Genomic DNA, 24,075 nt, shown 5'->3' on the forward strand with positions numbered 1-24,075 from the left:
GCCCTTTCCGGATATCCGGCTCTTGGGAGGCATGCGGTCCTCCCGCCCAGCAGGGGGCGCGCTTTCCCCAGCCACAGCGCCGCTCTCTGGGCTGTAGCGGGCTCGCTATAGGCCCTGCCCGCCCTGGGGATCCCCACAGCCCGTTGGCCTTGCGGGAGACGCTCTGAGGCCACTTTTGACCTCTCTAGGCAGCGTTTCTGCGCCGCCCCCACATAGCGGGAGGAACTGGGACCCTCCTGCCCTTTAGGGGGCTGCGGGCCTCCCTTCCCGCCCTCTAAGAAGCGTCCTACAGCCCCTCACCGCCTTTAGGGGGACATCTCGCCGGGCGATCCGCGCTATAGGAGACCCTCTGACTGGAGTGAGGGGCTGCAGACCCCCCAGACCACTTCTCCCTCACAAAAACCTCCCCGGAGCCCCTCCGCAGCCTGACACCGAGACTACAACTCCCGTCATGCACCGCGCCACTCCCGCCGCGCGCGCGCGCAGCTTCGCCTTCTGCCGCTGCTGCCATGGCAACTGCGGGGGCCTCCCGGTTGTGCGCATGCGCACCAGCGCCGAGCTGCGGCGGGAGGGAGGTGCGCGGCCATTGCGAGGCGCTGAATGGCCCAGGCGCGATGGCCCCGCCCACCTGCAGCAGGTGCGGGGCGCTGATTGGCTGTCTCGCGCCGGCCGCGCCCCTCCCGGCACCGCCCCCCCCGCAGTCGGGGCGCGGCCGCCGCCCCGCACGGACGCGCTTCCATCGCGCTCCGCCGCCGCCATGGCCGATTCCGCCGCGCAGTTCTCGTTCGTCTCCTCCACCACTTCCACCTCCTCCACCTCCGTGTCCTCCTTCTACTCGGCGCGGTCCCAGCCCGGCGGCTGCACGGGCGACGGTTCCATGTCGTGCGCCGGTAAGGGCCGGGCGGGGCCTGCGGGGCCTCAGCGGGGAGAGGCCTCGGCGGGGGCGTGAGGGAAAGAGGCCTTTGGGCGCTGGGTGTGAGGGAAAGAGGGGGCGGCGGGGCAGAAATAGTGGGGTAAAGAGCTTCAGGGGGCGGTTCTTGGGAGCAAGAGGCCTTTGGGGGGCAGATGTGGGGCGAAGCGGCGCTTGGGGGGCGGCTGTGAGGTAAAAAGTGTTTTAAAGGGGGTTAGAAATTGCGGGGTGAAGAACATGAGGGAGAAAAGGAGGGGAAAAGGGCTTGGAGGGGTAGATTCGGGGACCCGGGACTTTTAGGGGAGATCTGGGGGTGATGAGGCCTTTTGGGGTGGGTGTGAGGTGAAAAGCCTTGGGAGAAACAGAAGTGGGAAGGGTAAAGGTGCTTAGGGGTAAAATGAGGGAGAAGAGGCTTTTGAGGGCGCAAATTCGGGGATGAAGACGTTTGAGGAGAATTTTAGAGGATAAAGAGTCTTTTGCAGAAGATTTTGGGGAGTAGAGAGGCTTTTTGAGGGCCAATTTTGACAGACAGTGACACCTCCACCTTCACATCCCTTAGAAAAATGGGGGAAAACCCGCAGGAAAGGGAGCATTGATGGTTTTATGGGGTTTTTGGGGACCACCTGCTCCGTCCGTCCTTCCCTGGAATTTTGAGGGAGGAACTTCACCCTCCCCCCGGGACACCTCCCCTTCCAGCGCTCATTCCAGGGCATCCTGACTTGGCAATTCCCAGCATTTCACCCCAGTTTTCACACCCGGGTGCCACAAAGCCTCAAAACTCAGTCGTTTTACCCCAAAACTCTGCGGTTTCGCCCCAAACCTCACCTTGATGGGGTCACACTTGTTTTCCTCGGAGGTCCAGCGCCGAGAGGGGTGGGTGGGAATTTTGGGGTGACCCTCGGGAACCAGCCCTGCGCCGCTCCCTGCCCCGAAGGATGGGAGAACGGGGTAAAACCCCCCAAAATTCGGTCCAAACTGGAATTTTTTCTCCTGGTTTTGCGTCACCCTAAAAAGCCGCCGGGATGAAGCTGCACCGCGCCAGCCCCGCCTTTCGGGGGGGTTTGGGGGGGTTCGGGGGATTTTTGGGGGGTGCTGAGCTCTCACCCTCTGTGTTCTCTTGCAGATCCCCCCAATTCTTCCTCCTCTTCCTCCTCTTCCTCCTCCCAGCCTGTTTCTCTCTTTGCGGCTTCACCAGGCAAGTCTCCCCCTCCCCCCCTTTTCCTGCACCCCCAGGAAGAAAAATGTCAGAGGGGGAAGGGGAAGTCCTGACCCTAAAACAGCCTCCCTGGATTTGGGGTCTCGATGTCACGGATGGGGGGATTCTCCCCAAAATAACCCCTGAATTTTGGGGATTTTGCCCATGGTGCATTTTGGGAGAGGCAAAGGCTGCTGAGCTCCACTAAAATGCCAGCGAAGGGTTGAGGGAGGGTTGAACTTCCCAAAAATAGACATTTTTCTTTTTCTCTTCTTTTCCTGTTCTTTAACTCAGTTTCTTCTCCCTTTCCTGGGGTTGAGCCCCCCCAGCTTTGCCCCCCACCCCCTCCTGCACCCCAAGGCTGCTGCTCCCCCCCGAGCTTTGCACGGCTCCCCCCTCCTCCTCCTGCTGCTGCTGGACAAAAATCGTCATTTTTTGTGGTTCGGCCTCAAAATTCCCTCCCCCGACCCGCCTGCGCCGTGTCCCACCCGCCGCCATCGGGGGCTTCATGTGACCCCCCCAGGGGGAAACTGGGGGGGAGAGACCCCAGCGCCCCCCCCAAAATGAGGAGGGGGCTTGAATGTCACCTCCCGACCCAAAACTGGGGGGTTTAGCCTCAAAATGAGTGGGTTTAGCCCCAAGTGGAGGTTCCCAGTGTGACCACCCCCCAAATTTTCTGCAGCCAAAGCTGTGGGTTTGGAATGTCCTTTTCCTCCCATTACTCCTACCCCAAACTGAGGGGTTCTAGCCCCAAAATGGCATTTGGGATTTAGCCCCAAAATTAGTGGTTTTAGCCCTAAAATGGGGTCTCTCCTCCCTGGATTTGGGGGTGTATTTGGGCGATGGGGGTGGGAGGAGTCTCTGTGCCGCCGCTTGACCTCCCTGCATGGCTGGGATGGGGGACCCCAAAATTCTGTGGGGCAACCCCAAAACTGTCCTCACGCATGGCTGAGATTGGGGCAACCCCTGAAATTCGGGGTGGGATGGGAGAGACCCCAAACTTCTGTGTGGGGATCCCAAAATCCTGTGTGGGGATTGCTGTGGGGGGAGAACACACACAGAGCACCCCGAAATGCCGCGTGGGACCCCAAAACCCCCACGGGGTGCACGATGTCACCACAGGGGTGGGACGGGGCGGGAGGGGGACACACAGACCCCCCAAAAAGGGGACAGGGGGACCTCAGCCCCCCCTGACCGTGTCCCTCTGCCAGCCGCCCCGGGCGGGCGTGACCGGGCGGTGTCCCCTGGCGGGGCCACCCAGAGCCCCCCGGAGTCGCCGGAGTCGCCGTTCGAGGTGGTGCCGGACAGAGCCGCCTTCGACCGCGAGTTCGGCCCTGCGCTCGGCCAGATCCCCGAGGGCCGCGTCTGCCACTTCCCGCCCAAGCCCCGCGGCGTCCCCGGCGCTGTCCCCGGTGTCCCTGGTGTCCCCGGTGTCCCCCCAGGCCGCGGGCTGGCCAGGCCTCCCCCCGGCTCGGCGGCGGCGCTGGAGGAAGTGTCGCGGTGTGTGCGGGAGATGCACAACTTCACCAGCGAGCTGCTCTCCTGGGACCTGGTGGAGCGCAATGGCGGCAGCGGTGACATCGATGGCAGCAGCGGTGACATCAACGGCGGGAATGGTGACATCGACGGCGGGAATGGTGACGTCGATGGTGGGAACAACAGCCTTGGCATCAGTAATGGCGTCAGCGGTGTTGGAAACGGCGTCACCAGCACTGGGAATGGCGGCGCTGGCATGAAGAATGACATCGCTGGTGTCACCAGTGTCACCGGCCTTGGGAATGGCGTCACCGGCATCGGGAACGGAAGCGCTGGTGTTGGGAATGGTGTCACTGGTGTCACCGGCATGGGGAATGGCGTCACTGATGTCACCGGCACCGGGAATGGCGTCACCAGCATCGGGATCGGTGTCACCGGCATCGGGAATGGTGTCAGTGCTGTCCCTGGTGTAGGGAGTGGCATCTCCACTGTCCCTGGCATTGGGATCGGTGTCACTGGAGGTGGCATCGGTGTCACCGCTGTCCCCACTGACGCTGACAGCTCTGGTGACTCCGACGACACTGTCATCGAGGAGGCGCCGGGCGAGGTCCCCCCTGCCAGCCCCAAGGATGTCCCCAAGGCTGTGCCTGTTGTCCCCATGGATATCCCTGCGGGCCCCAGGGATGTCCCCAAGGATGTCCTCAAGGATATTCCTGCTGGCCCCAAGGATGTCCCCAAAGATGTCCCCAGGGATGTCCCTGCTGTCTCCAAGGATGTCCCCAAGGATGTCCCTAGGGATATTCCTGCTGTCCCCAAGGATGTCCCCAAGGATGTCCCCAAGGATGTCCCCAAGGATGTCCCCGCTGTCCCCAAGGATGTCCCCAAGGATGTCCCCAAGGATGTCCCCGCTGTCCCCAAGGATGTCCCCAAGGATGTCCCTGTCCTGCCGGTGTCCCCCCCTGCCGCCTCCCGGGACTGGGAGCAGGAGCACCAAACCCTGCGGGCGCTGCGGGAATTGGGGGAGCCCCCCCAGGCCCCCCCGGCCGGGCCCCTCCCACGCCTGGCAGGTAAAGCCCCAAAAAGGGCCTTTTTCACCCCAAAACAGTGCTGAAACCGGGGGAGGGGCTGTGAATGGATCCCAAAATGGGGCAGAAAGAGAGGAATTAGGGGGGAGGAAGGGCAACACCCCAAAATGCTGCCGGGGGAGGTGCATGACTGCCTTGTTTTGGGGTGAAATCCAGGGATTTGGGGCCAAACCCGCCGGCACCCCTGGGGGGTAATTAACACCTCTTTTTACTGGGAGGGGCCAAATTAAGGGCTGTTTGGAACGAGGGGGCTCGTGTTAATGAGGCGGGTTAATTAGTAGATATTTGGAGGGGAAGGGAGGTGGAATTTTGACCTGGTACTGGGTGGGGTGGGGGTGACACAGGGTGGGGGTGACACAGGGGCCACCTGTGACCCTCCTTGTCCCCGTGTGTCCTCGTGTGACCCCTCCTTGTCCCTGTGGATCCCCCTGACTCCTTGTCCCTGTGTGTCCCCCTTCATGTCCCCTCGCTGTCCCCACGTGACCCTGCTGTCCCTGCTGTCCCCGCAGTGCGGGAGCTGCTGTTCTGGCGGGATGTGAAGAAGAGCGCGGTGGCCTTCGGCGCCAGCCTGGTGCTGCTGCTGTCGCTGGCCACGCTCAGCGCTGTCACCGTGGTGGCCCACGTGGCGCTGGCCCTGCTGTCTGTCACCATCAGCCTGCGCGTCTACAAGGCCGTGGTGCAGGCCCTGCAGAAGTCGGAGGAGGGACACCCCTTCCGGTCAGTGTGGCTTTTGGGGTCCCCCCAGCCCGGTTTTGGGGGGGTTTGGGGCTTGGGGACACTGCCAGCCCCCATGTGGGGACAGTGGTGTCACTGTGGGGGGAGGCGCTGGGTGGCCTGGCTGCGGGGGTGGTTCCTGGAGGGGGAAGGGGTTGGGGTTGGGGGACTTTGGGGTGTAAAGGGGGATTTTGGGGTCTGGCAGGGGTGGGACGAGGATTTTGGGGTGTAGGGAGGGATTTTGGGTGTCCCCACCCCAATCTCGGACCTGCCCTGGACCTGACGCTGTCCCCAGGCTTTGGGTTCAGAGAGCAATTTTGGGGCATAGACACAGATTTCGGGGTGTAGATGCACATTTTGGGATTCAGGGCGGGGCTGCAGGTGGATTTAGGGGTTCGGGGGGCTTCCCCCTCACCTGTCGCTGTCCCCAGAGCTTACCTGGACCTGGATGTGACGTTGTCCCCTGAGACCTTCCAGGCTCACGCGGCCGCGGTGGCTCAGCGCCTCAACCAGGGCCTGCAGCTGCTCATCCGCCTCTTCCTGGTGGAGGATCTGGTGGATTCCCTGGAGGTTCGGAGCCTTCCTCCCCCTCCTCCTCCTCCTCCCCACCCCTCAGACCCCCCAAAACCCCCCAGGATCCCCCAAAACCTCTGCTGTGCCCCCCCAGCTCGCCATGACCATGTGGCTGATGACCTACGTGGGAGCCATTTTCAACGGCATCACCCTCCTCATCCTCGGTGAGAAATGGGCTTCGCGCCCCCAAAACGACCCCAGAAAGGTTGATTTTGGGGCAGGTGATCCCCAAAATCAGCTCCAAATTGGGGGTTCCCCCCAAATAACCCCGACCATCCCATTTCTCCTCAGCTGACCTCTTGGCCTTCACCCTCCCACCCCTCTACGAGAAGTACAAGGTGAGCCCCAAACCGGACAGAGCCCCCAGAATCAAGGGGACACCCCCAGAAATAGGGGGACTCCCCCAAATCAAGGGGACACCCTCAAAAATGGGGGAAGACACCCCCAGAAATGGGGGGACACCCCTGAGACCCCCCGTTTACCCCCCCAGGTGCAGATCGATCACTACGTGGGCCTCGTCCGCCGCCAGACCAGGGACCTCGTGGCCAAGTAGGTGCTCAGGGGGACCCCAGAGTCCAGGGGACACCCAAATCCTCGTTGGGCCCCCCAGAGTCCAGGGGACACCCCAAATCCTCGTTGGGCCCCCCAGAGTCACCGTTCCCCCCTCTCTCGCAGGATCCAGGCGAAGCTCCCAGGTTTGGCCAAGAAGAAGCCGGAATGAACCCCAGGGTGGGGGGATTTGGGGTGCTCCCCCCACTCTGAGCTCGTCTGCTCCCCCCACACTCCACCCACCCCCCAAACTCGTCCCTGTGCCCCCAAATCTCACAGTGACGTCTGTCTGTGCCCCCCATGGAAGCAGGGGGGGCTGAACCCCCAAACTGCCCCCCCGGGGGGCTCCCCAAGCTCGTTTCCTCCCCCTGTTTTATTTTTTTAACGTTAATTGAGGTGAAATGTCTGTAACTGCTGTAAATTGGGGAGGGGGGGCTCAGCCCCTCCCACAGCCCCCCAAACTTCGCCCCCCTCGCTGTGGGGGGGTGGGAAATGGGGACCCCCCTCCCCCAAATCCACCCGCGGGGTGCGGCAACAATAAAACACCGCGACAAGGCTTCGTGCTGTGACCCCAAAATGTCCCTGTGACCCCCCAAAACACCCCCAGATGTCCCTGTGTTCCTCTCAAATGTCCCCAGATGTCCCTGTGAGCCCCTGGGGTCTCCAGGTTTATTGGGGGGTCGTGTACAAGGTGGGGGGGCACCATAAAAAAAGGGGGGAAAAACACATATAAATAAGGTGACACTGGAGTGTGACAGTGACACCGAGGCGGTGACACCATCGAGGGTGACATGGGGGGGGACTGGGGACACTGGGGGGGTCGCTGTTGTCCCCACCTGCCCCGTGGGGTGTCCCCTGTCCCCCCCCAGTGTCCCCATCCTGGGGGGCTCAGGCAGGGGGAGCTCCTGCGGCCTCTTCCTCCTCCTCCTCGGCAGGACCAGGGGGTGGCGGGGCTGGGGGGACAGCGCTGTCACCTCCCTGTCACCTCCTGTCACCAAGCAGGGGCGTGCTTGGCCCCCACCTCAGTGTCCCCATGTCCCTCCCACTGTCCCCATGTCCCCCACACCCTCACTGTCCCCATTACCCTCAGTGTCCCCCACACCCTCGCTGTCCCCTCGCTGTCCCCTCGCCGTCCCCGCTGCTGTCCCCGTGTCCCCTTGCCATCCCTGTGTCCCCCCGCCATCCCCTCTCACCGGGGCTGTCCCCGCCGTGTCCCCGCTGTCCCCTCTCACCAGGGCTGTCCCCGCCGTGTCCCCGCTGTCCCCGCAGGGTGTCAGGGTGTGCTGCCAGCGCGTGCCGCCGGATGTCCCCGAGGTGCAGCGAGGGCAGGGGACAGGCGCACAGCAGGCAGCGCAGGCGGTGACCTCCAGCCTCCAGGTCCAGCAGCAGCTCTGCCCGCAGCCAGCCCCGCAGCGAGTCACCCCCGGCACCCCCTGGGGACACCTTGGTGGCCTTCGGGGATGGGGGATGGGGACGGCGGGGGGGGGGTGGGGGCCCTGCGGGGAGGGGACAGCGGGGTCAGCAAGGGGGGGCGTTGGGGACAGCTTAGGCACATTGTGGGGACATTGGGGACACCCTGGGGACAGGCCAGGGGACATCAGTGACAATTTGTGCACCTGAGGCTGCTGCTGCCACCGTGGGAGGAGCCACAGAGGGGGCGTGGCCATGGAAAGGTGGGGTGAATGACTGGGTGTGGTCTGGGCGGGGCCTGTTTTAAAGGGGCAGTGCGCCTCAAAGGGGCGTGGCTACAGCTAAAGGGGGTGCGGTCTGAATTAAAATGGGAGTGGCTCACATCAAGGGGCGTGACCGCATTTAAAGGGACAGTATTGCTATGAGAGGGGCGTGGCCACACTTAAAGGGACACCACCTCTCCAAGAAGCCACACCCCACCACCCCCACCCCGTACCTGTCCCGCAGGTGCCACCAGGTTGTCCCTCGGGGCGGGGCGGCCGCGCCAGGTGAGCATCCCAGGAGCGCAGCACCTGCTGCTTCTCCCGAGGCCCCCAGGCGCCCGAGTAGGGATGCTTCTGGCGGATGTGGCGCTTGATGGTGCTGAGCTTGAGCGTGGCCAGGGCGCTGCCGCACACCAGGCAGCGCATGCCGTGCCGCGCCGCGTTGAACTCCATCAGGTACTCGGCGCGCCAGCGCTCGTGGTAGTAGCGCCGGTGGTCCCTGCCCGGCACCCGGCTGCGGCCCGGCCGCGACGCCCGCGACTCCCGCGGCTGCTCCCGGGGCTCCCGCGGCTTCTCCCAGGGTCCCCGTGGCTTCTTGGGCTCCTGGGGCTTCTCCTGGGGCTTCTCCAGGGGTTTTCTGGGCTCCCGGGGTTTCTCCCGGGGTTTCTCCCGGGGTTTCTCCCGGGGCTCGGAGCTCCGGCACAGCCCCCGCGGGGAAGAGGCTGCAGGGGAGGCTGGGGAAGGAGGTTGGGTAGGGGGGAGGTTGGGGCATTTAGGGGCTCTGAGGGTCGCCCAGAATGAGGGGGATGGAGTGGGGTGAGACTGGGGGGTCTTAAAGGGACAGAGCATCAAAAGGGGGCAGCTTTAAAGGGCCGGGGGGTTCTTAAAGGGGCAGTGCACCTCAAGGGCAGGGCTTGTAAAAGGGGCGGGGCCTGGAAAGGGGGAGGGGTGAATAAAGGGGAGGGGGTGGGAAAGGGAGGGGCACATCCTAAAGGGACAGGGGCATCTTGAAGGGTCGGGGACATCTGGAAGGGACAGGGACATCCTAAATTCCTGAGGACATCTGGAAGGGACGGCGTCCTTTAAAGGGATGGGGACATCCCAGATTGGGTGGGGGCGTCTGAAATGGACAGGGACATCCTAAACGTCCTGGGGACATCTGGAAGGGATGGAGGCATCTTAAAGGGGCAGGGACACCTCAAATTGAATCAGGGCATCTTAAAGGGACAGTACCCCGATAAACCCTCAGCCTCCCAGCCGAGAACAGGGGAGTGCAAAGGGCTGGGGACCCCCGGGGGTCGGGGAGCATCTGAAAGGGCCAGCGCCGCTCCCTTTGTGTGCCGGGGGGGTCCCACCGCCCCCGCCGCGGGAAAGGGGTCTCCTTAAAGGGGCCGCACCCCCCACTCCCCCCGCCGTCTCGGTGCTCACCTGGGCTGCCGGGGGCGGGGTGGGGGGCCGGGGGCTCCATGGCGGGGCCCGGGGCGGCGGCGGCGGCGGCGGGCGGGGGCCGGCCGGGGTGGGGACGCTGCCGTGGGGCCCCTGGGGCTTCTTTAAGGGCTCCTGGGTAAATTTAAAGGGACCGCACGCCTTTCCCATCCCCCCCCAAAGCCCGCCCCTCCCCGCAGTGGGGGGCTACAGGGGGGCGCGGTGAATTGCCGGCAGGTTTTAGCCCACCCCCCTCCCCAGAAAAGCCAGGGCGATGATTTTAAGGGGGTATGCCCACGGGAGGGCGGGAAGGGGGAGCTCCTGGATGCTCCCCGCCCCCACCCCGCAGCACCGCCCGGGGGTGCTCGGAACGGCGGGGCGCCCATGAAACCCCCTCCCCCATCCCGGCCGGCCCCGCCCCTTGGGTCCAAACGGGGCGTGGCTGGGCGGGGAGGACACGCCCCTTCTTGTGATAGGGCGTGGCTTGCAGGGCTGGACCCGCCCCGTGCCAGTGTGCCCTCCCAGTGCTCCCAGTGCCAGTCCCCAGTGCAGACTGGGTGTAACCTCTCCCCAAAATCGGGGAGAACCCAAGTGTCCGGTAAAGCCCCAAAACAACGGGGAGTGTCCAGGTGTCCGGGAGAGCCCCCCAGATTCGGGGAGGGTCTAGGTGTCCGGGAGAGTCCCCCAAATTTGGGAGTGTCCAGCGGTTCGGGCCGCCCCCGTCCTGGGGTCCCCATCAGGGCTGGCGAGGGGATTCGGCTCCGCTCGGTTGTTTCCGTCAGGGGCGGAAGCACACGAAGGCTGCCAGGAGGTGTTCGGGTATTTCCGCATCCACTAGCGCGTTTCGGCCTCACTCGTGTATTTCCGCCTCTACTCGGAGGCGCGGGCGGCCCTCGGCGCTTCCCGCGGCACTCGGCGGAAACTACCGAAGGAAGCTTCGGGTAACTCCGTCCTGGCGACGGAAACACTCGAAGTCGGTGACGGCCGCGGCCCGAACCCATACGGGAAGAGCCGAAGCGGCGCGGGGGGGCGTGTCGGGTGTTTCCGGCGCGGCGGCGGAAATGGCCGAGGGCCGGCGGCGGCCGCCATGTTGGGAGCCGCGGGGCGCTGAGGCGGCGGCGGCGGCGTGAGGCGGCGGCGGCGGCCGGGCCGGGCCGGGCGAACCCCGCCCGCTCCCCCTGCTCCTCTCCCGGCCTCCCCAATGCCGCTGGCCTGGCCCCCCCCCGGCCCCTGAGCTCCCCCGCCTCCCCTTTCCCCTCCCCGCACACCGCCTGCCGCGGCTTCCCCCTATCGCGATAGTCGCCGGCGGCGCGGGGGGGGGGCCGCCATGTCGAGCAGCGCTCGCAGCCCTTTGCCGACCGTCAACGAGAGGGACGCGGAACAGGTGAGGGAGGGACGGCGGCGATCGGGTGTGGGTGAAGGGAAACCCGGCCCTGGCGTGAGGGGAGAGGGGCGGCTGGGGGGAAAGAGGCATTTCGTGAGGGGAAGAGAGGGCTGAGGGGCTCTGGGGGCTTTTTTTGAGGAGAAAAGAGGCGTTTAGGGTCTGCTCGTGAGGGGGAAGGGGAGACTGAGGGGATCTGAGGGCTTTTCGTGAGGGGAAAAGGGAGATCTGAGGGAGGAAGGAGGGGGTTGAAGGGATCGTGAGCCGGTTTGTGAGGCGAAAAGGGGGAATTCAGTGTCGGTTTGTGAGGGGAAAGAGGGGGAAAAGGGGCTCTGAGGAGCTTGTGGACTGATTTGGGAGGTGAAGGGGGGGATCCGAGAGGGTAAAAGAGGAACTGAGGGGGTCCTGATCCCCTCTATGTAGAGAAAAAGGGGGACTGAGGGGGTTTGAGGTGTTTGTGTGAGCGGAAAAGGGAGTCTGGGGTCGGTTTGTGAGGGGAAAACAGGACTTAGAGGGGCCTGAGTAATTCTGTGAGGTAAAAAGGGTGCTTTGAGGGGGAGCTGGGCTGGTTTGTGAGGGGAAAAAAGGGGTATCCGGGAGGAAAACGGGGGCTGAGAGAGTCCAGGGTTGTTTTGTGAGGAGAAACAGGGGGATCTGAGGCGGTGCTTGTCCGTTTTGTGATGGGAAAAGGGGTCCAGGGCCATTCTGTGAGGAGAAAAAAGGGTCTGGGGTCGATTTGTGAGGAGGAAAGTGGGGCCTGAAAGGGACTTGAGGAATTTCGTGAGATAAAAAGGGTGTCTGAGGGGAAGCGGGGTTGATTTGTGAGGGGAAAAGGGGCTCTGAGGGAGGAAAAAGGAGATCTAGGGGGGTCTTGGGACATTTTTGGGAGGTGAAAAGGAGATCCTGGGCTGTTTTATGTGGAGAAAGGGGAGAATTTGGGGGGATCCTGGATCCTTCCATGAAGGGAAAAGAGGGACTGAAGGGATTTGGGATTGTTTTGTGAGGGCAAACGGGGGGTCGGAGGGGCTTTGGGCCATTTTGTGAGGGGAGAGTGGCTCTGAGGAGGTTCAGGGTCTCTCCATGAGGTGGAAAAGGAAAGTCTGAGGTTCTCCCCGGCGAGGTGGTCCTGGGGGACCCCAATTGCTCTCTGTCCCCCCATGAAGGACCCTGCTGTGGGGTGGGGGGTCCTGGGCCATGGCCCCCGCTCGGGGCGGCTCTGGGGTTCTCCTGGGATGAGTCCCTCCCTCCCCAAAGGCTTGGGGTCCCATTTCGGGGATCCCTGAGGGGCAGCAGGGGGGAGTTGTGTGCATGGCCCCAAAGTCGGGGTGAGGGGACCGAGCCTTGCACCCCAAAGGGAGGGGGGCAAGCGGGGGATGCCAGACCCCCACATTGGCCCCCCCGGGGTCTGCCGGGGGGTGAGGTTTGGGGTGTCATCGTGCTCCCCCAGCGCGGCGGCTGCACGATCGGGGTGTGGGGGCGTCAGCCCACCCCCTTCCCCTCCCTCTTCCCTGCTGCGGCCCCCCCGAAACTGGGGGGTTGTGGGGGCGGCAGCAGCGCTGCCGCGGGCTCGGTGCCTTCCAGGGGTTTTGGGGGGGCTCTGAGGGGGGAACCCCCCAAGTCAAACCTGTGCAGACCCCCGTGAGCGGGGACCAGCTCCCCCCCAGCCCCCAGGGTGGGGAATGGGGGTTCACCCCGTGCGTGTTTGGGGGGGTTGAGGCCCAAACCCCTTTGGGGGCAGCTGGGAGGGCAGCCCCCGTTTTGGGGTGGATTTGGGGGCTCTTGGGGTCCCTCTCTGCCCCAGCTTCTGTTGCTGCTGGGAGACCCTGGTGCTGGCTCAGCCCCTTTTGGGGAGCACCTGGGGGGCTCCTCAGCTCCCCCACCTGTGGGACACCCCCATTTTGGGTGATATTTTGGGAATCTTCCCCCCTTCTGCGACCGGGGGACCCCCGAGCGCTGGGCAGTGACCCCGGCAGGGCGTGTGGGGGCACAAGTGGCCTCGTGTCCGTGTCCCCAAGCCCGAGGACAAGGCGATGCCACCTGTTCTGTGGCCGTGGCTGTGGCACAGAGCCCCCGCTCCTCGTTTTGGGTGCTTTTCCTCTTATTTATCCGCTGTTATGTAACGCCAGAGGAAAATTATTCCTGGCTGGGAAGATTTGGGGAGGGGGCGGCGGCGACGTGTGGGGAGGGCTGCGCATCTCCCCCAACCCCAGCAGCCGAAATCGGGGGGCCTTTCCCTGCCCCCCCCCACTCCCCCAATTCCTCCCTCACGCGGAGCCCAGTCTGGTGGGGTTGGAGATAAAAAAAATCGTCAAAAATACCTAAATTTGGCTGACATTTGAGCGGCGCCGCACATGCCAGCACTGCTTCCCTGGCTGCCACCACTGCGCTGGGGTTGGGGGTCCCTGGGCACCCCATGCCCGGTCACACCGTCCCTGGTGACACCAGTACTGCTCCCACTGCCACCAGTTGTCACCAGTTTGGTGCTGGTGGCATCGACTCCTCCCGGTGCCGAGATCCTGTCACTTAATGGTGACATCATTGCTGGGCCTGGTGACATCACCACACCCCCGGTGACATCACACTGCAGCCAGTGACATCCCACTGTATCTGGTGACATCACACCATACCTGGTGACATCGCCGCAGCCTCAGCGCCATCACCGCAGCCCCCATTGCAATGGCAGTTCCCAACCTTTTGGCTGCAGCAGCAGCATCAGGCTGGGACCCTCCCGCCTCTGTTACCCCCATTCCCGTCGGTTTTGCCCTTTTCCGCCCCGTTTTGCCCTCGATTTTGCCTTTTTCCGCCCCGTTTTCCCGTCGGTTTTGCTTTTTCCGCCCCGTTTTCCCCGCCCCGGCGCTCCAGGTGTTCCCCACCCCGCCCTGTCCCGCTGCGGCCTCAGCCCAACCGGTCGGGCCGGTCCGGCGCTCCTCCCGGCCGGCACCGCCCGCTGCCCCCGCTGCCGGCGCTCCGCTCCGGGTGCCCAGGGTGAGTCCCCTCGCACTGGGGCGGGCGGGTGGGGAGCCAGGCACGAGGGGCTCCGAGCAATTAACGGGCTTTGCTTAATTAACAAGCGCCGCTGCCGCAGGGGGACTCCGAGGCCTTCCCTTCCCGCCGCCCCTGTCCCAGTGCCGGTGACACCCCCGGTGGTGCCGGTGACCCCCCAGGTGCCGGTGACACCCCCGAGTTCCCCCTGCCTGACCCGTGCCGGGCGCTGCCCCCTTTGCCATGTTTGCCATATTTTTGGCCACTCGGGCCTCGCCGGTAAGAGCAGCCGGGCAATGCCAGGAACGCTGCCCGCGTGCTGCCGATGACCCCCCGGGGGCTTGGGGGCTTCTGGTGCTGGAGTGCCTCGGACCCACCTCCCCGGGGGGTTTTGGGGTCTGTGCCGCCGCGGCCTCGCCCGGGGGCTTCGGGGGCTCCGGTGTTGTGTCGCCTCAGAGCCCCACCGAATGCCGGCAGCGCGGCCAGATGGCTCCGCACGCTCCCGCCCCGTTGCCACGGCAGTTTTTTGGCAGAAACCCCCGTTTTCCTTCACTTTTCCCCCATCACCGCGCTGGATTTTGGGGGAGGGGGAAGCTCCGGCCCCCCCCAGCCCCAAAACACCGCGTTCTCCCCCCAAATCTGGGGGTTCGGTTGCGCCATCGCCGGCACCTCCCCCGCCGCTTCCGCCAGCGGTTTCCTTCCCACGGGGGGGGGATGGGGACACCCCGAGATGTGCCCCCACAGAAATAAACCCCGTGAGGTTTTGGGGGCCCCAAATCCCACCTGGCGGGGCTTGGCTCGGCTTCCCCACCCGCTCACGCGCTCCCGTTATCTCCGGTGTCACCAGAGCGGTGACAGCCTCGGGGGGGTGACGCTGCTCAGCGCCGGACTTTCGGTCCCCGTAAGGGAACACCCCGAAAGTGTCCCCAGAGCCCGGGTGACCTCCGGGGGGCCCACGGTGGCTTTCGGGGTGCGGGGAGAGGGGCTTTACGGCAGTGTCGTTCTGGGGGGCTTCTCTGTTTTGGCTGGGACATGAACTTTGCTGTCCAAGTTGTTTGGTTTGGGGTAAAATAATGATATTTGGACACCGTGTTTTTAGGAGGGGGTGGCCGTGGCCGTGGCCGTGTCCCCTCCCGGGCAGGGGGTGACACGGCACCAGCCCCTTCCCACCCTGCTGGCCCAGCCCGAAACCGCGGCGCTTGCGTCAGGTATCGGGGGCGGCTCCCGGCCGGGCCGGGCGCGGCTGTGCCGCTCCGGACTTTGCTCCCGAAGCGGCGGCTCCTCCAGGGCCCCCCGGGATCCCCGGGCGCTGCGGGGGGACACGGGCGGCCCGCACTGAGTGTCCCCTCGGTGTCCCCGCAGCCGGGCGCCGTGGAGGGCAAGGGCGGCGGCAAGGCCAGCATGCTGCGGGGCCGTAATGCCGGCACGGCCGCCGAGGAGCAGCCCCACATCGGCAACTACCGGCTCCTCAAAACCATCGGCAAGGGCAACTTCGCCAAGGTCAAGCTGGCCCGGCACGTCCTGACCGGCAAGGAGGTGAGCAGCACCCTCGGGGTGTGGGGACAGCGCCTGGGGGGTCTGTGCTGTGGGGGACGCTGTGGGGACCAGATGGGCTCATGGGGGACACCATGGCACGGGGACAGGACAGGCCTGTGGGTGACACTGGGGTGTGGGGACAGGCTGTGTCCTGGGGGTGTCACCATGGTGTGGGGACAGGCTTGTGGTTCTTGTCCCATGGGTGCCACTGCAGTGCAGGGACAGTTCTGGGCTCCCCATCCTCGTCCCATTGGTGTCACTGTGGTGTGGGGACAGTTCCGGGTCGTGGTCCTTGCCCTGGAAATGCCACCGTGGTGTGGGGACAGTCCTTGTCCTGTGTCTCTGTGGTGCAGGAACAGTTTTCCATCCCGGTCCTTGCCCTGGGAGTGCCACCACGACACAGGAATGGCCTTCCTGTCCCCAGCCGTGAGTGCCACCCCAGCGTGGGGACAGGTCTGGGCTCCTGCTCCAGGTCCTGCATGTGCCACCATGGTGTGGGGACAGGCCTTGTCCTGGGAGTGCCACCACCATGCGGGGGTGGACTCGTGGTCCTTATGTGGTGGCTGTCACCACAAAGACAGGCCTGCTGTCCTCGTCCTGTGGGTGGCACCGTGGTGTGGGCTTGGTCCTTGTCCTGTGGGTGCCACCGTGTTTGGGGACAGCTCTGGGTTCTGGTCCCTGCCCTGGGAGTGCCACCCAGCGTAGGAATGAGTTTCCTGGTGCTCAGCTGTGACTGTCACCGTGGTGTGGGGACAGTTCTGGGTCCTGGTCCGTGCTCTGGGAGTGCTACCATGGCACAGCCATGGTCCCCAGCCCTGTCCTCATCCCATGAGTGCCACCACGGTGTGGGGACAGACTCCGGTCATTGTCCCACTAATGCCACCGCAGCGTGGGAACTGATTCCTGGTCCTTTGCCCTGGGAGTGCCACCGTGGCGTGGGGACAGGTTCCTGGTGCTCACCTCACCAGTGCCACCACCGTGTGGGGACAGTCCTGGGGATGGTCTGTCACCTTCTGTGTCACTCTGTGAATGCCACCATGGTGTGGGGACAGTCCTGTTCCCCTGGCCTTTACCCAGGAAGTGCCTTTGTGGTGCGGGGACAGCCCTGGGGACAGTGTCATCCCCTCACAAGTGCCACCACAGCTTGGGGACAGCCCTGGGCACCCTTTGACCTCCCTCTGCCCCTCCCAGGTGGCCGTGAAAATCATTGACAAGACACAGCTCAACTCCTCCAGCCTGCAGAAGGTGAGGGGGGTCCGGGAGGGGTGACAGCTAGTTTTGGGGTGACAGATGGGGGATTGTTCCCTCTGACACCCCAAATCCCCCTGTTCCTCACAGCTGTTCCGGGAAGTGCGAATAATGAAGGTCCTGAACCACCCCAACATAGGTGAGACCCCCAAAACCCCTTAGCCACCCTGGGGGTGTCCCCACCCCTCCCTGGGGTGTCCCCACCCCTGTGGGGTCCCAGGGGTGTCCCCCCTCCAACCCCTCACCTCCTTGCAGTGAAGCTCTTTGAGGTGATCGAGACAGAGAAGACACTTTACCTCGTCATGGAGTACGCCAGTGGGGGTGAGTGAGGGTCGGGGGGCTTTGGGGTGGTTTTGGGGGGTTTTGGGGGGCTGGGCAGCCTCTCACCCCTGCTGTCCCCCCAGGTGAGGTGTTCGATTACCTGGTGGCCCACGGGCGCATGAAGGAGAAGGAGGCTCGGGCGAAGTTCCGACAGGTCTGGGGGGTGATGCTGTTTGACCACCCCTGAGGGGTTTGGGACCCCCCTGTGTCCCCAGGGGGGCTGGGGGCTGTCCCTGTGCCCCCCTGACACCCCCCTGTCCTGCAGATAGTGTCAGCCGTGCAGTACTGCCACCAGAAGTTCATTGTCCACAGGGACCTGAAGGTGAGGAACCCCCTGGGACCCCCCAGGACAGAATTCCCAATATCCCTGAGCCTTCTGGGTGGCTACCAGGACAGCACTTGGCACCCCTGGGAGGAGCCAGGACCCCCAGACCCACACCTGGCTACCTCTGGGACCCCAGAACACCCCCAGAACACCCCCAGCTGCCCCCAAAGCCCACTAACCCTCCTCGGGGTGCTCTCCCCCCCGGCCAGGCCGAGAACCTGCTGCTGGACGCCGACATGAACATCAAAATTGCCGATTTCGGGTTCAGCAACGAGTTCACCTTCGGGAACAAGCTGGACACCTTCTGCGGCTCTCCGCCCTACGCTGCCCCCGAGCTCTTCCAGGGCAAGAAGTACGATGGCCCCGAGGTGGACGTGTGGAGCCTGGGGGTCATTCTCTACACGCTGGTCAGCGGCTCGCTGCCCTTCGATGGCCAGAACCTCAAGGTGGGGCCATACTTCGGGGTCTTTGGGGTGATATTGGGGTCCCTCTGGATGCTTTTGGGAATCTCTCGGGTGGTTTTAGACGTCTCAGGTGGCTTTGGGAATCTCTCAGGTGGCTTTGGGGTCCCTTGGGTGGTTTGGGATGCCCATGGCTGGTTTTGGGGGTCTCTCGGGTGGTTTGGGGTGCCCACAGCCAGTTTTGGGGTCCTGCAGGAGCTGCGTGAGCGAGTGCTGCGGGGGAAGTACCGAATCCCCTTCTACATGTCCACGGATTGTGAGAACCTGCTGAAGAAATTCCTCATCCTCAACCCCACCAAGAGGGGCACCCTGGAGGTGAGGGGACAACCCAGCACCTTCTGGGGACCCCCAGCGTGGGTCTGGACATCCCCAAGAGCCTCCCAACACCTTCCGGGGACCCCCAGCACCATCCCGGGACCCTCCCAGCTGCCCCTCACACCCCCTGTGCCCCCCAGCACAGCACCGACCACCCCAGAACCTTTTCCTGCCCCCCAAGCATCCCCAGAGGTGACCTCAGCCCCCTGCAGCCCCCCTAAGCCCTCCTGTCCCCCCAGCAAATCATGAAGGACCGCTGGATGAACGTGGGACACGAGGACGACGAGCTCAAGCCCTACATGGAGCCTGTGCCTGACTACAAGGACCCCCGGAGGACAGGTGGGAGCCCCGGGGTGCCCTTTTGGGGCACAGGGACCCCCCGAGGCTCGTGTCACCCCCCTGAGGGTCGTGTCCCCCCAGAGCTGATGGTGTCCATGGGCTACACGCGGGAGGAGATCCAGGAGTCGCTGGTGGGGCAGAAGTACAACGAGGTGATGGCGACGTATCTGCTGCTGGACCACAAGAGCTCCGAGGTGCGGGGGCAGCGGGGACTCTGGGGACATGGGGGGACAGCGGGGGCTCTAGGGACAGTGGGGACACTGGGAGGGTTGTGGGGATGAAGAGGGGACAGAGACACAGTGGGACAGGGGGACACTGGGAGGGTCATTGCAGCAGTGGGGGGTCACGGAGGCATGAGGGGACGTGGGGACACTGAGGTGACACGAGGACACGAGCATGGAGTAAGGGGACACGGGGACAAGGAGGGACACGAGCAGGGAGGGACACGACATGGGGACACGGCTGTGATGGGAAGCACGGTATGAAGGGATGTGGGGACACCGATGGGGTGGGACACAAGGGACACCATCCTTCCCACCACGCCCTGCCCCCGTGGCACTGTGTCCCCGTGCTGGCTGTCCCCCCTGTCCCCAGCCGTGCTGTGGTTGCACGTCCCTGTCCCCAGCTGTGCCCATGCCAGCACATCCCTGTCCTGTGTCCCCCCATGTCCCCGCCATGTCCCCACACATCCCCCGTGTCCCCAGCTGGAGGAGAACCTGTCCCTCAAGCCACGGGTGACCGCAGAGGTGGCCAACAGCTCGGGCCCCTCCCCCGCACACAAGGTCCAGCGCAGCGTCTCGGCCAACCCCAAACGGCGCGTCAGTGACCAGGGTGAGACCCCAAAATGGGGACAGCGGGGGGCTGCGGGGTCAGTGACCAGGGTGAGACCCCAAAATGGGGACAGTGGGGGGCTGCGGGGTGCATGACAAGGGTGAGACCCCAAAATGGGGACAGCGGGGGGCTGCGGGGTCCGTGACCAGGGTGAGACCCCCGAAATGGGGGGCACTGTGGGTGGGGGGCACTGTGGGGCTGTGGATCCTTCGGGATCGGGGGGTTCTGGATGCTGGGGGTCTTCCTGGGGACAGGAGGGGGAATGGGGGTGCCCAGACACCCACGGGGAGGTTTTGGGGAGTCCTTGTGGGTTCCCCTCGAGACCCCCTGGCAGGGGTGGGCAGCAGTCCCCGTGGGACCCTCGCCCCTGACAGTCCCCTGCCGTCCCCAGCCGGGCTCTCCATCCCCACCTCGGCTTCGTACTCCAAGAAAACGCAGGCGGCGAACGCCGAGAACAAGCGAGGAGGAGGAGGAGGAGGAGGAGGAGGAGGAGCAGGGGAGGAAGAGGCTGGGGGGCGCCGAGCTGGCAGCACTGCCAAGGTGCCCCCCAGCCCCCTGCCCGGCCTGGAGCGCTCCAAGGGCACCCCCTCCCCCTCCACGGTCAGTGGGAATGGAGCCCCTGGACTGGGGGGGAGGGTTGGGGGTCCCAAACACCTGGAACACCTGGAACACCTGGATTGGGGGTCAAGGTCTTCTGGGGATGTAAAGAGGGACGCCCATCCCTGGGTCCCCCGGGGTGGGATTGGGGTCCCTCGGCGGTCTCAGGATGTTCTTGTTCCCTAATGGAGAACCCCAAATGCTGTGTCCTGGTTTTGGGAGGGGGGTTGGGACCCCCATGCCCTGTGTTTGGGGGGTTTGGGACCTCCATGTTCCCCCAGCCCCCCGTGCCGTGTCCCCCACAGAACAGTGTCCTGTCCACGGGCACCACGCGAAGCAGGAACTCCCCGCTGCTGGACCGAGCCAGCCTGGGCCAGAGCTCGCTGCAGAACGGCAAGGACAGGTGGGGACCCTTGTCCGCGTGTTTTGGGGGTCTCAGGGGTGTTCCCCCCCCCGTGCCCCCCCTTGACCACTGTCCCCACAGCGCGGCCCCCCCGCGGGTGCCAGCGGCGTCACCCTCAGCGCACAACGTGAGCCAAGGGCCGGGCGAGCGGCCGAGCTTCCCCCGCGGAGTGTCCAGCCGCAGCACCTTCCACGCTGGGCAGCTGCGGGCGCCGCGGGACCCCCGGGACCCCCTGCCCTACGCGCTGCCCCCCGGGCTGCCCCCGCCCGCCTCCCCCTCGGGCGCCAGCCAGGGCCGCCGCGGCCCCTCGGCCAGCCTCTTCAGCAAGTTCACCTCCAAGTTCGTGCGCAGGTGAGACGCTCTGCTGTCCCTCGGCGTCCCCTCGGCTGCTTCCTGTGCCCCCTGCTCCTGTGTCCCCTGGATGTGTCCCCTCGTGTCCCCCCGGTGTGTTCTGGGCTGTCACTGTCCCCTCGGTGTCCCCTGGATGTGTCCCCCTGGTGTGTTCTGGGCTGTCACTGTCCCTCGGTGTCCCCTCGGTGTCCCCTCCATGTGTCCTTTTGGTGTCTTCCCTCCATGTGTTCTGGGCTGTCCCCTGGACCCTCTGGGTGTCCCCTCAGCTGCTCCCCTGTGTCCCCTTGGTGTCCCCTAGGTGTCCCCTCGGTGCTCCAGGGATTCTTTCTGTCCCCTCTGTCCCCACTAGGGTCCTTGGTGTCCCCATGTCTCCCCAGACCCCTCTGCGTTTCTCTGTCTCCTCAGGGTGTCCCCTTGGTGTCCCCAAGGCTTCTCTGTCCTTTCTCCTCCCTCCTGTCCCCCCATGTCCCTTTCTGTCCCCCTTGCCCTCCCACTAATCCTCTTGGGGATCCTCCCCATGTCCCCTGCTGTCCCCAAATGTCCCATTGAGGGACCCCCGTGTCCCCTCAGAGCCGGGGGGGCTCGGGGGGTGCCTGGGGGAGGGGGTGGCTCTGTCCCGGCCCCTCCCCCCCCAACGCCCCCTTCTCTTCTGTTTGTCTTTGTAGAAATCTGTCTTTCAGGTTTGCCAGAAGGTAGGGCAGCGCCGGACGCTGGGTTTCCCCGCATGGCACCCTGACCCCCCCAGGCCCCCCAACCCCTGAACCCCCCAAACCCCAACCCAACCCCCAGCGCTGCACGGCCCTGCATGGCCCCCCCGCCCCGCTCGTCCGTCTGTCCTTGTCCCCCCCTCGTGTCTGTGTGTCCCCCTGCCCCTGGTGCTGTCTGTGCCCCCCGGTCCCCTTTTGGGGGGGAGGGGAAGGGGCTGCTCCCCCCCAGCCCCCCCTGACTGATCCTGGCCCTTTTGTCTCCCGAGGAACCCCCATGAGCCCGAGAGCAAGGAGCGCGTGGAGACCCTCAGGTGAGTCGGGGACACCTGGGACACTCCCAGGGTCCCTGTGACACCCCTGACCTGACCCCCCCGGCGTCCCCACAGCCCCCAGCACTGTCCCCTCTGTCCCCAGGGCTCCACGAGGCACCTGTGGTGTCCCCAGAACACCCTGGGTGCTTCTCAGGACCCCTCCCAGTGCCACCCCCACTCTTCTTCATGACCCTGTGGGTGACCCTTGTCACCCCCAGACCCTTGCTGACCCCTCTGTCCCCCAGGCTGGCCGTGGGCCCTGAGAAGGACCCCATAACCCCCATGGTGACCCCTCTGTCCCCCCAGACCCTGGCTGACCCCTCTGTCTCCCAGGCCGGCCGTGGGCCCCGACAAGGACCCCCGAGATGCCGTCGGCCGCGACGCCAAGCCGCGCTCGCTGCGCTTCACGTGGAGCATGAAGACCACGAGCTCTCTGGAGCCCGGGGAGATGCTGCGCGAGATCCGCAAGGTGCTGGACGCCAACAGCTGCCGCTGCGAGCCGCAGGAGCGATTCGTGCTGCTGTGCGCCCACGGCGCGCCTGGCCACGACTCCTTCGTGCAGTGGGAGATGGAGGTGTGCAAACTGCCGCGCCTCTCGCTCAACGGCGTCCGCTTCAAGCGCATCGCCGGCACCTCCATGGCCTTCAAGAACATCGCCTCCAAGGTGGCCAACGAGCTCAAGCTCTGAGCCGCGGCGCCCCGGAGCGGCTCTGGCACGGCTGCGGCTCCAGGCCACGGACACGGCGAGCTCGGAGCGGCTCCGAGGTGGCCAAGGAGCTCTGGGGACACAGACATGGCAACTTGGCAGTGCTCCAAGGTGGCCAGGGAGCTCCAGGGACACGGACACGGCGAGCTCAGAGCAGCTCCGAGGTGGCCAAGGAGCTCCAGCTCCAAGCCATGGACGTGGTTACCTGGGAGTGGCAACTTGGGAATGCCTGTGGTGGCCACTGAGCTGCAGCTCTGGGGACATGGACATGGCGACCTGGGAGTGCCTCTGTGGTGGCCACTGAGCTGCAGCTCTTGAGCCACGGACACGGAAAGCCAGGAGCACCTCTGAGGTGGCCAAGGAGCTCCAGCTCCGAGCCACGGACACAGTGGGGACACCCATGGGGGACACAGGAGCGCCAGGATGGACCGCGGACATCTCAGGGGCTCCTGGATGGATCTGGGATGGTCAGGGGATCACCTGGATGGACCCTGGGCACACTCCAGGCCTTGGTGGGAACATCCTGGATGGATCCAGGACCTCCTGGATGGACCTTCTGCAGGGCCCAGGTCTTCACAGGAACCTCCTGGATGGATCTGGGGGAACTCGTGGCTGAACCCAAGACCTCTTGGGGCCTCCTGGGTGGATCTGGGACTTTCCCCTATGAACTGGGGGCACCTGGGGATCTCCTGGATGGGCCCAGGACCTCGGTGGGGTCACCTGGATGGACCTTCTGCAGGGTCCAGGTCCCCATGGGGACATCCTGGATCGACCTGGGATCTCTGGGGATCACCTGGCTGGGCCTGGGACCACCTGGACACACCTGGGGACATTCTGCAGGGTCCAGGGCTTTGTGAAGATGAGGGGACATCCCGGGTGGCCCTTTGGGGCCAAGGGCCAGGGGTTCATGGGGACCCTGGGGACATCCTGGTGGCCCAGAGACCTGGGGGATCTTCTGTGAGGGGGGAACGAGGCCCAGCTGAGGACAGGGACATGTCCTGCGTGGCCCAGGACCTCGGGGGACAGCCCAGGTGGCCCCTGGGGACATCTTCGTTGTCCCAGGAACAGCTGTGGGTGGCCTAGGGCCATGTGGGGACATCCTGGGTCACCCTGGGGTCTCACTTTGGACATCCCAGGTGTCCCTGAGCCTTACAGGGGTGGGGGGGACATGGGGACAGCCCGGGGCTCCCGCGGTGGCCTTAGGGGGGTGTGTGTGTCCCCTCCCCCCCGTGGGGATCCCGGGTGTCCCCTGTCCCCTCCCCCCCGGGCTGTCCCCTCCCCCCGCACTCAGGAAGGCCCGGGGGGGAGGGGCGGGGGGGCTGCTGCTGCCGGGGGTGGCTCGGGGTGGGGGTGGGGCTGTCCCCGCCCCCCAAATTTTGACCTGCTGTAGCCCCGCCCAGGGCACTGCCCATGGGGGCGGGGCTTTACCTGGGGAGGGGCCAAATCGGGCCACGCCCCCGGCCACGCCCCCACCGCGGTGGATTTTCCAGGTTCTAATTAAAAACTTTCCAGAAAGATCTGGGGTGTCTGAGTGTGAATGAGAGTCCTGCTGCAGAGCCCCTGCCCAGTATGGACCAGTGCTCCCAGTACAAACCAGTGCTCCCAGTCCAGCCCCTGTTCCCAGTCCAAACCAGTGCTCCCAGTCCAAACCAGTGCTCCCA

General features: G+C 65.1%; 3 protein-coding genes across 17 annotated transcripts; 2 read left to right on the top strand and 1 right to left on the bottom strand.

Annotated features, from left to right (window-relative positions):
- Nucleotides 1–534: 534 nt before the first annotated feature.
- Nucleotides 535–7,058, top strand: LOC146422362 (uncharacterized). 2 transcript variants are annotated; one of them, XM_085046377.1, is made up of 10 exons: nucleotides 535–890; nucleotides 2,034–2,105; nucleotides 3,317–4,446; nucleotides 4,480–4,648; nucleotides 5,176–5,383; nucleotides 5,812–5,950; nucleotides 6,048–6,117; nucleotides 6,245–6,291; nucleotides 6,444–6,502; nucleotides 6,629–7,058. In XM_085046377.1, the coding sequence occupies exons 1-10, from the start codon at nucleotides 542–544 to the stop codon at nucleotides 6,672–6,674; spliced, it is 2,289 nt and encodes a 762-aa protein (XP_084902503.1). In that variant the 5' UTR covers nucleotides 535–541; the 3' UTR covers nucleotides 6,675–7,058. The 2 variants fall into 2 exon arrangements, with proteins under 2 accessions (XP_084902503.1, XP_084902502.1); XM_085046376.1 differs by having other exon boundaries at nucleotides 3,317–4,648.
- Nucleotides 7,059–7,143: 85 nt separating this feature from the next.
- Nucleotides 7,144–10,520, bottom strand: ZFTA (zinc finger translocation associated). Of its 2 annotated transcripts, XM_085046512.1 has the most exons (4): nucleotides 9,604–10,520; nucleotides 8,409–8,909; nucleotides 7,735–7,998; nucleotides 7,144–7,455 (listed from the first exon to the last, which is right to left on the bottom strand). In XM_085046512.1, exons 1-4 carry the CDS (start codon nucleotides 9,641–9,643, stop codon nucleotides 7,391–7,393), a joined length of 870 nt encoding a protein of 289 aa, XP_084902638.1. In that variant the 5' UTR covers nucleotides 9,644–10,520; the 3' UTR covers nucleotides 7,144–7,390. The 2 variants fall into 2 exon arrangements, with proteins under 2 accessions (XP_084902638.1, XP_084902637.1); XM_085046511.1 differs by having other exon boundaries at nucleotides 8,409–10,520.
- A 188-nt stretch (nucleotides 10,521–10,708) lies between these two features.
- MARK2 (microtubule affinity regulating kinase 2) lies at nucleotides 10,709–23,931 on the top strand. 13 transcript variants are annotated; one of them, XM_085046349.1, is made up of 18 exons: nucleotides 10,710–10,984; nucleotides 15,326–15,499; nucleotides 16,691–16,744; nucleotides 16,838–16,886; nucleotides 17,003–17,068; nucleotides 17,152–17,222; nucleotides 17,334–17,390; nucleotides 17,603–17,839; nucleotides 18,050–18,169; nucleotides 18,409–18,508; nucleotides 18,590–18,702; nucleotides 19,213–19,339; nucleotides 19,731–19,939; nucleotides 20,242–20,339; nucleotides 20,421–20,690; nucleotides 21,356–21,382; nucleotides 21,664–21,708; nucleotides 22,015–23,931. In XM_085046349.1, exons 1-18 carry the CDS (start codon nucleotides 10,928–10,930, stop codon nucleotides 22,394–22,396), a joined length of 2,256 nt encoding a protein of 751 aa, XP_084902475.1. In that variant the 5' UTR covers nucleotides 10,710–10,927; the 3' UTR covers nucleotides 22,397–23,931. The 13 variants fall into 13 exon arrangements, with proteins under 13 accessions (XP_084902472.1, XP_084902475.1, XP_084902477.1 ...); XM_085046351.1 differs by having other exon boundaries at nucleotides 22,042–23,931; XM_085046342.1 differs by lacking the exon at nucleotides 10,710–10,984 and adding an exon at nucleotides 12,732–13,966.
- The last annotated feature ends 144 nt before the right edge of the window (nucleotides 23,932–24,075 follow it).

The sequence above is a fragment of the Lichenostomus cassidix genome, unplaced genomic scaffold, assembly GCF_008360975.1.
Source record: "Lichenostomus cassidix isolate B80296 unplaced genomic scaffold, HeHo_3.0 HiC_scaffold_40, whole genome shotgun sequence".
Classification (NCBI taxonomy): Eukaryota; Metazoa; Chordata; class Aves; order Passeriformes; family Meliphagidae; genus Lichenostomus; species Lichenostomus cassidix.

Bases quoted from the DNA above. Each gene is read 5' to 3' on its own strand.
- LOC146422362 (XM_085046376.1), top strand. From the start codon at position 542: ATGCGCACCAGCGCCGAGCTGCGGCGGGAGGGAGGTGCGCGGCCATTG. The intron at 5,384-5,811 runs GTCAGTGTGGCT...CGCTGTCCCCAG, and splicing joins GAGGAGGGACACCCCTTCCG to AGCTTACCTGGACCTGGATG. The intron at 6,292-6,443 runs GTGAGCCCCAAA...TTACCCCCCCAG, and splicing joins CCCTCTACGAGAAGTACAAG to GTGCAGATCGATCACTACGT.
- ZFTA (XM_085046511.1), bottom strand. From the start codon at position 9,024: ATGCTCTGTCCCTTTAAGACCCCCCAGTCTCACCCCACTCCATCCCCC. The intron at 7,999-8,408 runs GTACGGGGTGGG...CCCTCCCCGCAG, and splicing joins TGGTGGCACCTGCGGGACAG to GGCCCCCACCCCCCCCCCGC. The intron at 7,456-7,734 runs GTGAGAGGGGAC...CTGTCCCCCCAG, and splicing joins ACACGGCGGGGACAGCCCTG to CCCCGCCACCCCCTGGTCCT.
- MARK2 (XM_085046339.1), top strand. From the start codon at position 13,658: ATGGCAGTTCCCAACCTTTTGGCTGCAGCAGCAGCATCAGGCTGGGAC. The intron at 17,391-17,602 runs GTGAGGAACCCC...CCCCCCGGCCAG, and splicing joins TTGTCCACAGGGACCTGAAG to GCCGAGAACCTGCTGCTGGA. The intron at 19,940-20,241 runs GTCAGTGGGAAT...TGTCCCCCACAG, and splicing joins GCACCCCCTCCCCCTCCACG to AACAGTGTCCTGTCCACGGG.